The sequence below is a fragment of the Cricetulus griseus genome, chromosome 2, assembly GCF_003668045.3.
Source record: "Cricetulus griseus strain 17A/GY chromosome 2, alternate assembly CriGri-PICRH-1.0, whole genome shotgun sequence".
NCBI lineage: Eukaryota > Metazoa > Chordata > Mammalia > Rodentia > Cricetidae > Cricetulus > Cricetulus griseus.
This window is the reverse complement of record NC_048595.1, coordinates 339,194,401-339,210,683: the sequence shown is the minus strand read 5'-3', so window position 1 is coordinate 339,210,683 and position 16,283 is coordinate 339,194,401. Positions and strand designations below refer to the sequence as shown.

Sequence of the window (16,283 nt, the reverse complement as noted above, 5' to 3'; positions counted from 1 at the left end):
CCCTATTGAGGGCAGTTAGGGCACTGCCAAGTAACTCCTTTTATGGTGAGAGGATGGATTCTTCGTCGTCTCCCCGCCCAAGCCTGGTACCTACCCATCCGTCCGCCCATGCGTCTGCCAAGTCCCACCCTCAGCGTTAGGTCGTACACACCCACGCACAACCACACACCCACTTCTCCTCTCCGCCCTGCCGCTCCCGGCTAGGATCCTAAAGCAATTGTCCCGACATCCCAAGACCTACATGCTAGGTCCGAGGGTGGAAGGTGAGAGAATTAATCCCCTCCATCCCGCAGAGCGAGGTAGACTAGACGCTGGTCCCAGCATCATCCCCACTAAATGCCCGGCTCAGGAGTAGCAAAGCGCGTTCAGGGACTTCCCTGGGGCTCCAGGGCGCTCTCGGTATATCTGAAGGACGGAAAGCACTGGAGCCGTCCCCGCAGCCCGGTAGCACCCCCTCAGGTCCCTCCAGACCTCCCCAGGCTCTCCGCTCCTCCCCCTATCACCAGGTTCCCGGGTGGTGCCATAAGAAGACTCGCCCCGCCCCCTTTCCAGGTCAGCCAATGGGCGCCCGGGCCGCGCGCTGTCTGTCTCCGCCCCCGCCAGGGAAACTTGCGGGAGGAGAAAAGTTTGTACAGAGTCTGGAAGGGCAAGAGCGAAGCTCGAAACCCGGCAGCGGGAGAGGAAGATGCACAGCCCCAGGTCAGAGCCCCAGGCCCAGGGGACCCCGAGTCTACCCCAGAGCACAAGGAGCGGCCTCAGCGGCAGCCGCCTTCTCCGGTAGCTGTCCGTTCAGCCCGCGTCTAGGGAGGAGGGAGCCCGGACCTACGCTCCGCTCCACCTGCGCGCGTGGCGGCACACCTGGACGCTGACCTCCCGCACCAGACGTGCGGACTCTGCGAAGCTGAGACTCGCCTTTGAAAGAAGGAGAGGGTAAATCAAACAAGACACCCGAGACTCATCTTCCCTTGAGCCTCGCTTGCTTTCTAAGCTTTTTGCAAGCTCGATCCTCTGACCTCAGTTCCGGAAAGTTGGCAGCCACCGAGAGCCGGTTCCGAGGGGGGCAAAGGCTTGACAAGTTCCTCACTGAGCGGGAAGAGACTGATGGCTGAGGTTAGAGGCAGGTCCAAATCGTCTGAGGCCTGAGCCTAGGGGCGCACCGAGCTCCTAACCCCACCCTACAGGTAAGTTGGGATGGAGGTCTTTGCGCGGACCGCTCAGTGGCCAGGCTCTTTCGGGGAATCAAAGAACAGAATGTGCTTCCCAAATCGTCCATAACTTGTTTCAATGAGAATTTTATCGACTCTGTCGGGAATATCACTAGCGAGTCACTTTTCCCTTGAGAAGGGTCTTGCTCATCTTGGCGATGGAATGAGTGTGGGGGGAGGGGTAGGCGGGAACCGCAGTTATCAGTTTATAAATATTAATGTCAGCAGAGTGGTGCTCTTGGCAGGACGCATTCAGAGCTTGGGGATTTGAGTAGCCACGGTTAGTGAGTGGCTACAGATCAGGAAGTCGGATCCGGTTGCTCTCCCTGTCTCACCCCCATAGCATTTTGGGTCATGGGTCTAACACCTTGCAATTTGTAAATGGTTCACCTCTCCCTTTCCTCTCTCACCATCCCTAGATCGAACCGTGAGCCCCAAAGCTGTGTACTACTGACCACCATCATGTCCATTCCCGGGATCAATGCATCCTTCTCCTCCACTTCGGAGAGGCTGAACAGCCCAGTGACCATTCCGGCAGTGATGTTCATCTTTGGGGTCGTGGGCAACCTGGTGGCCATCGTAGTGCTGTGCAAGTCGCGCAAGGAGCAGAAGGAGACGACCTTCTACACTCTAGTATGTGGGCTGGCTGTCACTGACCTACTAGGCACGCTGCTGGTAAGCCCAGTGACCATCGCCACATACATGAAGGGCCAATGGCCCGGGGACCAGGCACTGTGTGACTACAGCACCTTCATCCTACTCTTCTTTGGCCTGTCGGGTCTCAGCATCATCTGTGCCATGAGCATTGAGCGCTACCTGGCCATCAACCACGCCTACTTCTACAGCCACTACGTGGACAAGCGGCTGGCCGGCCTCACACTCTTCGCGGTCTATGCATCTAACGTGCTATTCTGCGCACTGCCCAACATGGGCCTGGGCAGGTCTGAGCGACAGTACCCCGGCACCTGGTGCTTCATCGACTGGACCACCAACGTAACAGCCTATGCCGCCTTCTCTTACATGTACGCGGGCTTCAGCTCCTTCCTCATCCTCGCCACCGTGCTCTGCAATGTGCTGGTGTGCGGCGCGCTGCTCCGCATGCACCGCCAGTTCATGCGCCGCACCTCGCTGGGCACCGAGCAGCACCACGCGGCTGCCGCGGCCGCAGTGGCTTCGGCGGCCTGTCGGGGCCACGCGGCCGCCTCCCCAGCCCTGCAGCGCCTCAGCGACTTTCGCCGCCGCAGGAGCTTCCGGCGCATCGCGGGCGCCGAGATCCAGATGGTCATCTTACTCATCGCCACCTCCCTCGTGGTGCTCATCTGCTCCATTCCGCTCGTGGTGAGTGTCTGGGGTCCACTTAGTTCTTTTCTCGCATCCTCCTCTCTCCCCTCACTCCCTGCTCTCTCCCTGATTCCTTGGCGGTTACAGTTTCCTCCAGGTCTGGACTGGGACCTGCTCAAGGCTGCTCTGAGCAGACCCAGGCTTTCCTAAGTCCTGACCCTAAGGAGACTTGACAGGTGATTTTCCCCTTGGTCCCCCGAGGGTTTTTTTTTCCCCGAAAGCATGGGTTCTGAGGTTCCCTGGGCAGCCCCCTTGGGCTCCCCTTACAGCCTGATGTTTTGCTTTGTGTCTTCCCAGAACCTTCACTGATGGCGGATGGGGACAACTCACTATAAGGTTACTTACTCTAGGGCTCCACTCTGTGGCCCCCAGAGCCTGCAAACCAGCAGTGATAAGCCCTGTTGAATTTAGCCCTTAAGAGAGTGAGGGTTTGAGTGTTTTGATTTCTATAAGCCTTTTTGTTTTTCCTAAATTATACAGTATTTTAAAGCTAGAATAGATGAGATGTTTTTATTTTAAAGCCTGACTCGGGAGTCACTTCACGGAAGAGAAAGAGTGACTTGCTTAGAATAATCTTGCAGACACATTCAAGCTGCTCCCCACCCCCTCCCTCAGCCGCCCACCACCCATCTACCCCCCTACACACACACACACACACACACACACACACACACACACACACACACACAAAACCATGTCATGCCTGAGAAGACACTTAAACAGGGTAATGTCTAAATTCAAGTTCCTTATTTTGCAAGCCAAGAAAGCATGGTGGAGTCGGGAAGTATGAACAAGTTGGTGTGCATTGGGTGCTGCATTTTAATTCTCAGTGACCAGGAGAGGTCCAATTTCTCTTTTGTGGTGACGGTTCCCCTTAGGTCACCAGACTCCAGTCCCCACCACTGTAGTATTACAGTCTCCTCTAATTTGGACTTTTGCGGAGTGTCCACTGGTGTTTTGGTGCACTTCATCTTTGAGGCAACACACTCTTTAAGGTTGTCTTTAGTAACGCTTAAAATATAAATGGAGAGGTGCAAATGCCTCTTAAGTTCTCCGCTTTTACCTGTTCTCGGTAGAATGGTGGGAGAAACCGGTGGGTGGGAGAGCACCATTGTTCATCTAGAATTTATCTTGTTCCAAGTTCTATCTCTCAAAATACTGTGTTCCTGGAAATTCTAAAGCACCTATATAAAAAGAAATCACTACCTATGTTCATTGGGAGCAAGTGGAAATAAATTTAATGGGCTATTATTCTTCTCTTTCTGATATTAATACTGCTAGGGATCTTTGATATAAAAATATTTTTATCTCTTTTTTTTTTGGTTTTTTGAGACAGGGTTTCTCTGTGTAGTTTTGGAGCCTATCTTGGCACTTGCTCTGGAGACCAGGCTGGCCTCGAACTCACAGAGATCCACCTGCCTCTGCCTCCCGGGTGCTGGGATTAAAGGTGTGCGCCACCAATGCCCAGCTAAAAATATTTTTATCTCTTACAAAAGTGACTGTAAATGGAAGAAACTTAGTGGTGGCAGGGAGCCAGCATACAGTAGCTCCTTGCCAATTTGTATAAACAGAAGTAAATATGACTGGCCAGAAGGGCCTTTAAGCCATCCCAGAATCTGATGTAATTTACAGAGTTAAGTCACACTTGAGCCACATAAATATATTTTACTGTCTGCAATGTCAACTCAAAATAAAGTGAGAGTTGGAAGAGAAGAACCATTTTCTGCTGAGGCTTCTAACCTCTCTGCCTTATAGTTTACGGGACAGTAAATGACAATGTGAGTAGTTGTAATTTACAGGATGTCCACTTCATGGAACTGAGGAATCGGGGCTAGGCCATTAGTAACCATGTACATACTTTCTAAATGTTTTGGTTAGAAGTGAGCATGTGACACTACTGATTCACATGGAGCTACTAATAAAGTGTTCCCTGTCATCTGGAGAGGCATACAAAACTAATTCTATGGGCTGACCTGGCCCTCAGGTTCAGGGCCATTTATGACAAAGCCTGAAATTATGTGAGGACCGGGAGCTATATTTATGGCTGGCACGTTAATCACATTTTAGCCAAAGAAAAATACTGTCCAGTCTAAAGAAAGTCAGAACCAGGTATCGATGTTAAATACTCTCTATTTGGAAGCTGAAACTGACTGGGCTGAGGGGTAAACATGTTGGTCAGCCTGAATACTTTCGGGAGAAATAACTAATCAAATAAATAAGAGTAGCTTCAGATTTTAGCCTTGAGTTTGAGCTACAAAAAAAAAAAAAATCTACTTTTTCAGAGGCCAGTTTAAATTAAATTTGTGACAAGTAATGGGGAGCCTTAGAACCCATGCAGTCCCCCCACGATTCAGTAGTTATTGAAATAATCAAAAGGAACTTTCACAGTTACAGTCTTTCTTGGCTTATTTTACAGCACCGACCCCACGTTTCTCATATATTCAGAGAATAAGTGAGATTAAAGCTGGGAGAGCTCCCTGATGGTTAAAGCAGTTGGGCATTCTTTCAGTGCAAAGGGAAGATGAAGCACCTGCTTTAACATTATTGAATAAAATTGAGTGCTAATTCGTCTGGAAGGAAATGAAACCCTCTGGGTCATTTTCAGGACTTTCGGAGGGCTACCTGGCAGAGCAGACACAGCCTGTTTGGACTTCCAGGGAGCTACACACAATATAGAGAGGGAAGACAGGCAGCCACTGCAAAGCAGGCAAGAGTTTTGTCTTTGGTCCTGTGGGAAGAGCCTGGATTAGCTCTTTCAGGATGGTTGATCCTAAATTTAATATGAAAAGTAAATTTTAATTTGTTTTGAAAAAAATGGAGCCGAAGCTGGAAAACTAAAGCTAAGGCAGCCTGAGAATTCCATTGTGGACATAATGAAAGTGGCAAATCTGCAAAATTCTCCACAGATCATAATCAATGAACAGAGAAAGTATAAGCAGACTACAGCACAAGAAACATTTGGTAGGAATATGGTCTTTGTCATTTTGTCCTTTTTGCTATTTATAACTGGTCTTGGAGTTGGGTTGCCGTTTTTTCTTTTTCAAAACAGGAGAAGCTAAAGAAATGAAAGTACATGCTTAAGATAAATATCTTGCATTCTTTAGAAATATGCAATCAACGTGAACTCCTAAGGACACCATATTAAGTACTGTAACTAGATCGATCTCTGGTACTTAATTTTGCAGTTATAATACTAACGTTGAGATATCAGTCCTAATCAGATTTTTTGCCTCGGGGCTAAAGAGCTAGAGTGTCAAGTTGGGAAAGGCATTTCCCTCCCTATGCAGGCAAGCCAAGGACATATTTATTGCTTATTTGTTCCTTTTCTTTCTTCTCTCTCTGCTCTACCAGTAGTATGGAAAATTAATTACTCTTCTGCCTTGGTCAGAGAAATAGTTTTCTGAGTTTCTTTGGTTGTTTACTGTAAGCAAGTTGTCACTATAGAGGCATCAACAACAGATTATAAAAGCAGATCAAACTGTAAACAGGAACACATTTTGTAGAAGGCAAACTGGAAGTGGGCCCCCTAAATGATCATATGAACAGAAAGCATGTGCACAGGTAAAAGTAATGTGATTAATTTAGATGCCACTACAGTGAGACCACAGACATTTGATCACTTTTCTAATAAACATGGCTAAGTTTTTAAAAGAACTGCAATCCCTAGAAGCAATTTTGAGGCACAACTTAAAATGGCAGGCCTCTTAGAAGAACTTGGATAACTGCAGAGTAGCTCATAAAAATAATTTCAGCAAACCCAGCAGCTTATTGGAATCTTCTCTGTGAAGTCGTCTCGTGTTTCCAACCCCTCAGTGCCTCAGTTTCTCCAGCCACAGATGAAGAACTGCCACTAACTGGGTGACTGGAAATGTATCCTTCATTTCTTCTCATCATCTTTACTGAATCTCAAGCTTTGGTTTCATTAAACATTTATAACAAGACAGTTTTCTCCCCTAGAGCTGAAGTGTTGAGGCTGTGAATTAGGAGGGGGGAAAAAAACCTTCTAAAATAGATTTACAATGTAGATACTAGCCACTAGGGATGGAGTAACTTTCATGCAGTGGATGGCCAGTTAGTGATCTAGAAGGAACACAAAATACAGACTCTTATGCCACCACTCAGTTAAGGACATTTTCCATGACCCATTATTTAAAAGGAGGGTGGTAAAACTTCTAGTAACAGCTGTGTCAATTTTGGACTCTTCACAAGGCAATGAGATAACAGAGTACACACAGACGATTCCTTTCATGTGCTTGGAACAGAACAAGAAACCCACATGCTCAAATTCAGTTTCAAATCCTGCCATTTACTGGACAACATTTCAATTCAGATAATCAGTTATTGCATTGGTCTAGTCAAGAGTTCAACATTTTAGTTCAACATTCTCTTCAAACAGATTATTATTAAGTGGGAAGTACACATTTGTTTTTCAAGACAGAGTTTCTCTGTGTAACAGCCCTAGCAGTCCTGGAACTCACTTTGTAGACCTGGCTGGTGAAAGTACACATTTTTAATAGCAGTCATCAATGATACCCCAAAGCTACCTTTTACCTGCAGTTATCAGTGTAGCCCAGAGTGGCCATGTTTCTATATATGTGTTAAAAGGAAAGTAGTAGGTGAAAAACATATGTTAAATCCTAGGCACTATACTAAGCACTTAAAGAATTTATGCACAGCCTGAACTGGTGTTGGTGCACGCCTTTAATCCCAGCACTAGGGAGGCAGAGGCAGGCAGAGCTCTGTGGGTTCCAGACCATCCTTATCCACACTGAAGGTTTCAGGCCAGACAGAGCTACATAGAGGAACCTTGTCTCAAAACAAGAAACAAAAACAAAAAACAACCAACAAATAAAAAACCTTTATGCATAAATGGTAAATTCCACAACCAAAATATGGAGAAGTTTGTTTGGTAACAAATCTTGGGCATTTTCCACACTACCATATATCCTCCCATGAACTTTCCTGCAAGCATACTTTCTAGTTTTTATTGAACCCTCTTCCAGTCTTATTCCAGAGTCCCTAAGCTTAATGTCTAATCAGTCTTAAGAAGTTGAGAATCTTGGAATCATTGCCAATATCAGGCACAAGTTACATTCACCAAGTCTGCAGTTGCTCATCGTCAAAAGGGAAGAAAGTTAGGAGCCTTGTTTGTATCCAGTAAGGTTTTGAGACTTTTCCCCTCTCTGACTCAGAGGTTCTGTTTTATCAGCAACACATGCTTCCATAACTGCAGACTGCCTGAACCTATTTATTTATATAACATCTAGGGCTTGCTGGAGGAGGGTGGAAAAAAGTACTGCTGTGGGTATTCCTCCCCAGCCTGTCACTGCTCTTCAGGGACAGGAAAGCAAGTGGTCTTTTTTTTTGTGTGTTTGTTTGTCATTTTGTTGATGATGATGATTGGTTGGTTGGTTTTTCAAGACAGGGTTTCTCTGTGTCACTATGGCTGTCTTAGGACTCACTCTGTAGAGTAAATGGCCTTTCAAGTGGAGTCAGAGCTGCTGTATTTTTTTTTTCAAACTCTATAAAATGCCTCAAGTTTTGGGTTTTGTTTCTTTTTCCTTACTCTACTTGAAACTAAACTGAGAATAGGAGGCAAAGAATCCATTTGGATTATCTGAAAATAATTTGATTGACCTCTGATAATTTCTATATGAATTTAGAATTGGGGTGTGTTATTGAATTTGTTGTGAAGTTAGGGGATTAAGCCCTAGGCTTTATGCATGCCAGGCAAGTGCTCTGTCCCTGTGCTGTAATCCAGGATGTTGTGTTTTATACTCATCCATATGCTACCCCATGAACACTTCTTTACTAAAAGACACAAGATGATGAGATCCAGGGGCTTGTGACAATTGTAAGCACCCATGGAACTCTAAAATAGAACTAAAAAAAAAATCACAGCTTCCTTCATTCCTTTCTGTAGTAGTCAAATTTAATTATGGCTGCAGATAAAATGAAATACAAAGGTGATTTCTTCCTTGCTCCTTGTTAGTTTTGATTGTAAAAATATGTCATTAATTTTTCATAGCATTGAATTTTTAAAGTATCACAGAAATTTGAAAACAAAATGTGAATTGCTTTAAGGAGCTACAGCTTATTTTGCCTTAACTGTTCAGAACTTTCCTCTTTTCAGGGGTAACTGTGTTTCCTTTGAGGTTGTGGCGGAGAACCAGCCAGCAGAGAAATATGTATATATAATTCAGAGTCCAAACTTAACCAAGACTCTAATCTGAAAGCTTCTTGGAAAATACCTGTGCAAAAGGCATCCCAAGGGATGGAGGTACTAGGCACTCCAGAGTAGAGCAACACTGCCCTCTAGAGGCTTGAAGTGTTAGGTTCACACAAACCCTGCCCTGACGCTTGCTACTGAGCAGGTTCTTGTGCAATGTGAGTAAAATACAGACAGTAATATTTTCTAGTGATGACCTCATTACTAAAAATAAATTTTAGACAAAAATCCATCCTGGTAGAACAATAAAAGCCATGTGAAATTCATCTGGAAACTAGACCTGATCATCAATAGGATAGGAGAAAGCTTCAAAAGTTCCTCAACACTTTCAGGTCTCTAGTTTATACCTGTTTATCCTGGCACTTGGGAAGTTGAGGCAAGAAGGATGGCCATACTGGTAAAGAATAAACTTCTCCTCTCTCTCTCTCTCTCTCTCTCTCTCTCTCTCTCTCTCTCTCTCTCTCTCTCACACACACACACACACACACACACACACACACACACACACACAGCCTTCCAGGTCCAGGCAACAAACACACATCAGCTGAGAAAACTGGAGGAACTCGCTCAGCTACCATGGGCCACTAAGAACTTTGGGAAAGAAAGTATCTGGAAGGAAGAAACCGGGATACTTTGTGTGTGTGTGTGGTTGTTCTTCAGGCTTTAGAAGCACAGAGGAGGGGTTGCTTCTCATTAGAGTTGTGCAATAGTCGCTGAATTCAGTTGAACACAGTCTTGAAAATGTGCAAAACTATGGCTCAGGAGGAGCTACGGCGGGGGGGGGGGGGTGCTTTTTAGCAGCTAAACTGCAGATAGTACATGCACTTCAGAGATAATTTTCTGGGGCAGTTTGGAGGAGGGATTGCAAATGGAAATGCTATTTGGGTGGCTGCTGCAATGGTACCTCCCATGAGAAATGCTGTTGAGGAAATGGATTAAGAAAAATGCCAGGGTTCAAGAAAAACAGTAACACAAGATAATTATTATGGAGAGTGGAGAGTGCCAGGAAAGAAATCTATGCTCTGGTCATTCTAGCTAACAGAAGACAGTGATGTTGGTTCAAAAGTTCAAAGTATTTCCTCTAAATGTAAAGGCATAGGCGCCTCTGTATTTTGTAATTACAAGCTTAATTGACTTACAAAATGAGTGTCTTTTAAAATATAGTAACCGACTTATGTAAGCTGCCGTTGCAAAGTAGGCATTACCACATAAGAGCAGCTACATCACGTCACGCTGCAAAGGTAAATGCAGCACTTAAAAGTGTTTTTGCCAAATGGCTTAATTATTAAAATTTCAACGTGGGCCTCTCGTTTGTGCAGGTGCGAGTGTTCATCAACCAGTTATATCAGCCAAGTGTGGTGAAAGACATCAGCAGAAACCCCGATTTGCAGGCCATCAGAATTGCCTCCGTGAACCCCATTCTGGACCCGTGGATCTATATCCTTCTGCGGAAGACTGTACTCAGTAAAGCCATAGAGAAGATCAAGTGCCTCTTCTGCCGCATAGGTGGGTCTGGCAGAGATGGGTCGGCACAGCACTGCTCAGAGAGTCGGAGGACATCTTCTGCCATGTCGAGCCACTCTCGCTCCTTCCTCTCTCGGGAGCTGAGGGAGATCAGCAGCACATCTCAGACTCTCCTGTACCTGCCAGACCTAAGTGAAAGCAGCCTCGGAGGCAGGAATTTGCTTCCGGGTGTGCATGGCATGGGCCTGACCCAAGCAGATACCACCTCGACAAGAACTTTGCGAATATCAGAGACCTCGGACTCCTCCCAGGGCCAGGACTCAGAGAGTGTCCTGTTGGTGGATGAGGTCGGTGGGAGCGGCAGGGAGGAGCCTGCCTCTAAAGGAAACTCTCTGCAGGTCACGTTCCCCAGTGAAACGCTGAACTTATCTGAAAAATGTATATAGTAGCTAAAGGGGTCGGAGGAGCACTGTCTTGGGAACTTGATGAAATCCTGTGCAATAGACATACACGTGTTTAGCTGTACTCAGAAGGGTTGTCTTTTGTGACTCCTAGTAGAGAGCATTGGAGCATGAATGCTCTCCAGTGCGGCAGATGAGTCCCTTGAGTGCCCAGGTCTGAAGCACACTGGCAGCCACTCTGATGTGACTCAGCGTTGCAGCTGCAGCTTGCCTACTGAATAGGAAGATGGCAGAAGCTGTTATTTCCGTAACATCAGACCTTCGATTTTGGCACATACCAGAGGTCCGGATACTGGAAGGGCTCTACCCCAAACTCTGAGGACTATCTTACAGCTGATTTAAGTGTCTCTCTAAAGCATGAAATGTGAATTTTTATTGTTGGAAATGTAATTTAAGGTATTTATGTTCTTCTCTGTGAGAAGGTTTATTGTTAATACAAGGTATAAGAAAATTATGATCCGCCCTCTCCTGCCAGTATAACCAGCTAATATTGTCAATGTTATGTTTTTATCCATAAAGAAGTCAGGCCAAAGTATTGAAAAGAGTGAAACTAATATCTATAAAACAGATATAAATTTTTAAGAGTTTAGCACTATCAAAGGAAAAAGATTGTTATTTAAGATGTAAAAATTAACCTAAAATATATTTTCCAAACTATATATAATAATGAAAAAAATCAGAAACATAATATTACATTTATTTATCCAGGAAACTGTGATTCAGGAGTACCTAATATTGCTGGTAAATATTTTCAACCTTTGTCCCCACTAATGGGTATTTTTAAAGCTGTAATATACTTTTTTAAAGTCTCTAGCTACCCATCATTGAAGTGTGTAGTATAAGAAGTCCAAGTAGCTTGTTCTGTCCTGAAAGCCTGTGTAGTTTTACTTGCCAACAGAATGTCTGACAGCATCCTTTCTGATTTAAAGAGGAAGATGGCTCTCTGGTGTGGTCTCCACTCTGTGGTGTGTGCCAAGAGACACTGACAGTCTTCTGTGACACCCAGTAATGCTGTACCTGTGTTTGGAGGTGCTGTCTTGGAGAAATATTATGCATGTTTTGTTGCTCAACGTGTTCTTGTGAACTGCTTGGTTGTGATTGAATTCTGAGCCTGATACTGATAAGGATTAAGGAGTAGCTGGACCAACTGAAATTATTCTGGAGATGACAATAAATAATTGCATTCCATCTGAGTTCCATAGCCTCAATTTTGGAAATCATGTATGGGGTTTTTGCTGCTGTTTTGTTCTGAGGTGCCTTCTATATCCTTTTAAACTGAAAGCTTTTTGTTTGTTTTTGTTTTGTCTGAAGCTTGAAGATGCTTTTATTAGATTTTGAAGAAAAACTCCATGGCAGCAAGTTGTAAATCCCACCAGCTGCCCAGAGAAGGACAGAAGAGAGAAGGGGCGATGGCATTTCAGCTGAGTGGGTATGGAGGGCAGACAAGCAGCAGCACATGGTAGGGAGAAGAAATTCAAGAGAGAGACCAACGTACCAAAAAAAAGCACACTTGGGCTCTAGCTAGCATCTGAAAGAGTGAGACAGAAAAGACAAAAAGGGAAAAGTCACACCTTTCCAACAGGTGGGCAGACCCATCAGAAGATCATGGCAGCCAAGAATTGACAGCATAGCAGGGAATTCTAGAAAAGTGCATTATATCTAGGTGGAGAGTGGAGAGATGCCAGGTCTCCTGAGTTAATTTAGTTGGCCATGTCAATCACCTACCCTCGGGAATTAGGGTCCACCTTAAACTCTACTAAAGAGACAGGAAGATTGATTATCCTCTTATGAATTTTTAAATGTTTTAAAATAATGCTGTTATTAAAATGTCAACCATAGGAACAAGTGACAGACAACTAGTACTCAGTGTCACCAGTGGTGGAAGAAGCAATGTTATACTTAACTTGCTGCATGTTCAATATCCAAATAATTACCACTATCTATTGACATCAGTACTTCCTGTTTGCACTTTCCTTGCATCAGCAATTCTGAGGCATTAGCCTGCACAAGTCATCGACAGAACCTACTAATCTTTTCCCCTTCCTTCCCCTGCCTTTTCTTCTTCCTTTCTTTCCCTTCTTTCTTGCCCATCTGTCTTTTTTGACAGAATCTTGCTCTATGGCTCAGGCTGGCCTGTAACTCCTATGGAGTTGAGAGATTACAGACCTGCACCAGCACACCCAGCAGCAGTCTCTGAGTAAGACAGACATTTCCTCAGCTTTCCTGGGTGACACTGCCACTGCCAGCTTTCGGATATACTTTAGCAATAACCTCTAGGCTGAAGTCATAGTTTTCTATTTGTAAATACTTAAAGACATTTTTAGGTAGTGTTGGAAAAGCAAGACATCATCTTTGCGGGCCTACTGGCTCTGGGATTAAGGTAAGGACAACTCAAGAAAGGAGCATGTGGATTTAACTTCTGAATGTTTTATGAATTTTTAAATGTTTTAAAATAATGCTGTTATTAAAATGTCAACCATAGGAACAAGTGACAACTAGTACTCAGTGTCAACAGTGGTGGAAGAAGCATTTAACTTCTAAAATGTTTTCTTTCACCATCTGAATGAATGCCTAAGAAACAATGGTTTCAGAAAATGTGTTGTGAATAAGGATTGTTTTGCCTCCACAAATATGATCCATAGAGATCACCTAGGTTTATATATAAATTAATGTATATATATACATATATATGTGTATGTGTGTGTATATATATACATATACATATACATACATAAATACATACATACATACATCTTCACTTATGCCCCTGGGGAAAGCAAAAGCCTCACTCATGAATTAGTGTTATTAATATACAAGACATATTCATGTTTTACTTCAGGTTCACTACCAACAACACTGACCTGGCTTAATCTTGTTTACTGAAATAATCACATACGGTGGCAATTATTCTTTAAAGTATACATCCTTTAAAATGTTTTAGTAAGTTCAACTAAAAAAAATGCATCCATCACTAATGTCCAGTTCCCAAACATTTCATCATTACTGGTTCTACAGACAGCGGCCCCATAGATTGCCCAAACCCCTCAACTGTCACCTTCATTCAGGGGGCCTAGTTCAGTCTTATGCAGGCTCCCCAGCTGTCAATCTGGAGTCAGTGAGGTCCCACTTGCTCAGGTGAGCTGTTTCTGTGGGTTTCCCCAACATTGACTCCCTAATCGCTCCTCCTTCTCTACAACTGAACAACAGGAGTTTGGCCCAGTGTTTAGCTGTGGATCTCTGCATCTGCTCCCATCAGCTACTAGATGAAGGCTCTAGGATGGCATTTAAAGTAGTTATCAATCTCATTATTGGGGAAGGGCACTATGCTTAGATTCTTAGTCGGGGTCATCCTGTGGATTCCTGGGAATTTCCCTAGTGCCAGTTTTCTTGCTAACCCCATAATGGCTCCCTCTATCAAAGCATCTCTTTCCTTGCTCTCCCTCTCTGTCCTTCCCCCAATCCTTCCCAATTTTTTAAAGGTAGATTGTTTGATATGTAGGATTACTAGAAGGAGGATTATAAATTCATTAAATAGTCAGTCAAGATGCTTACTGATCCCAGGAAAAACAAAGAGGGGTCCAGGAATGAAAAGATAAATATGAAATACCTAACTCAACTGTATGTAGCAATTATATACGGTCACTAAATACTGAATACAGACTGAACCACATCATAATGAATTCCATGGGAGACAGTAAATATATATACCATAAGCTAGACTTACCCGAAGCAAGAAAAACCAGTAACAGTTAAACTGTTAAAAATAACTAAAAACAACAGTAAGATCATTGAAAGTCAGAGAACACTGAGTACACTTCAGAAAATCTTCCACACTGTTGATAGAAGCACAAAATTAATACAGCCACCTTGAAAATCAACTTGCATAGTAATTTTAGGAACTGAAATATATCAAAAATGTGTCTCAATGCATGGCTTTATAAGATGCAACAAAACTAAACAGTTCACTGGTCACCACTGGAGAATGCTAGGGAGCCAACTTACTATTTTTAAATGTTAAATATTAAAGACTTGTGTGGGAGGACATGGATAGAACCAGAGATCACCACATTAAGTGAGGTAAGCTAGATTCAGAAAGGCAAATACTGGCTTATTATTTTCATATGCAGACTCTGAACAGTGTGTGTGTGTGTGTGTGTGTGTGTGTGTGTGTGTGTGTGTGTGTGTTAGGGGGTTTCTGTGTGCAGAAGGTGTGGAATATGAAACTAGAGGACTATGAGAAGAAAGGAAGATAAAGTGAGGTCAAGTGATGCAAAACCGATAATGGAGAATCTATCACAAGAAAACAGAAAAGGGGATGATTTGGGGGAGGGGAGGGAGAAGTAAAGGTGGGCAATGAGGAGGAATGAACAATAAGAACAAAGTATAATGGCATAGACATGAAAATGCCACAATGAAACCCATCATTTTGTGTGCGAACTTCCAATTTTAAATTTTAAATGAGAAAGAAAAAGAACCAGGTCTTTACTCCTAAATGGCTTTAATGTATAAATTGTTTCCCAAAGAAAGAAAATATAGTTGACTCGAGGAGTTTCTCTTTAGAATTTTCTGGGCCCAAAGACAGAATTATCACAATTATTATGACCTCTAGTGAAATAATGACCTAGGTTGGATGGTTAATCTTAACTTGATGCTATCTGGAATCACTTAGGACACAGACTTTTGGATATATCTGTTTCCAGAAGACACACCCACCCTGAATGTGGGTAGAGCCATCCCGTGGGCTGCGGTCCTGGACTGAATAGAAAGGAGAAGGCGAGCTGAGCACCAGCTTTGGGTTCTTTCTGCTTCCTGACTGCAGATGCTATGTGACCAGCTAGCTAGCTACATAGGCTGCTGCCATCTTGCCTTCCACTCCATGATGGACTGACTATACCTTCAAATCATGAGCCAAAAACAATGTGTTTTATTTCTATGACAAGGAAAGTACACCAGATAAAGTCAATCAATAGATGCTGATAAGACTAAGATGTGATAGCGAGAAATATTTAACTTCTGGTAGAAGTAGTCAAGGCTATAACCCTCCTCTCCCCACCCGCTAAAAAAATAACTCTGACCAGCCAGCCTCCAGAACTAAGAGCACAGAAGAAAATTAATAGTATCAGGTAGGCTACAATAAGCAAAATATAAAATGTGAAAATAACTACTAAAGAAAAAATGACTAGTTCCTTTTTATAACAAAGGAGGGGACCAGATGTGGAAGGTAAGTGGTCCCTATTGCTGAAGACACCTTGCACTCTAGAAACATAGCCCAGGGCTTCTGAGCTGGGACTGAACTGAAAGACGCCGCCCTGAGGAATGGCATTCATGACACCAGAAGGACCATGCAGGCTTCCAAAGAAGGGGCACAACCAACAGTCCTACCCAGCTATGATGCCTATGAATCACAGCAACAACCAGTACGCCATGATAACTCCAAGGATGCAGTAGCAGCTCACAAACCTTGGCAGTAACCAACAGCTCTCTAATTTACTTAATACCCACTCAACAAGAAAAAAGTCATGCCTGGAAACCTAGCTGACTTCCCAGGAAGAGGGCAGTCAAAGCTTAGAAGAGAACCACCTA

At 43.9% G+C, this 16,283-nt stretch overlaps 1 protein-coding gene across 2 annotated transcripts; it reads left to right on the top strand.

Moving 5' to 3' along the window:
* The first annotated feature begins 601 nt into the window (after positions 1-601).
* Positions 602-11,893, top strand: Ptger4 (prostaglandin E receptor 4). Of its 2 annotated transcripts, XM_027401362.2 has the most exons (3): positions 602-1,181; positions 1,625-2,543; positions 10,095-11,893. In XM_027401362.2, exons 2-3 carry the CDS (start codon positions 1,668-1,670, stop codon positions 10,683-10,685), a joined length of 1,467 nt encoding a protein of 488 aa, XP_027257163.1. In that variant the 5' UTR covers positions 602-1,181; positions 1,625-1,667; the 3' UTR covers positions 10,686-11,893. The 2 variants fall into 2 exon arrangements, with proteins under 2 accessions (XP_027257163.1, XP_035296481.1); XM_035440590.1 differs by lacking the exon at positions 602-1,181 and having other exon boundaries at positions 1,221-2,543.
* Positions 11,894-16,283: the final 4,390 nt, after the last annotated feature.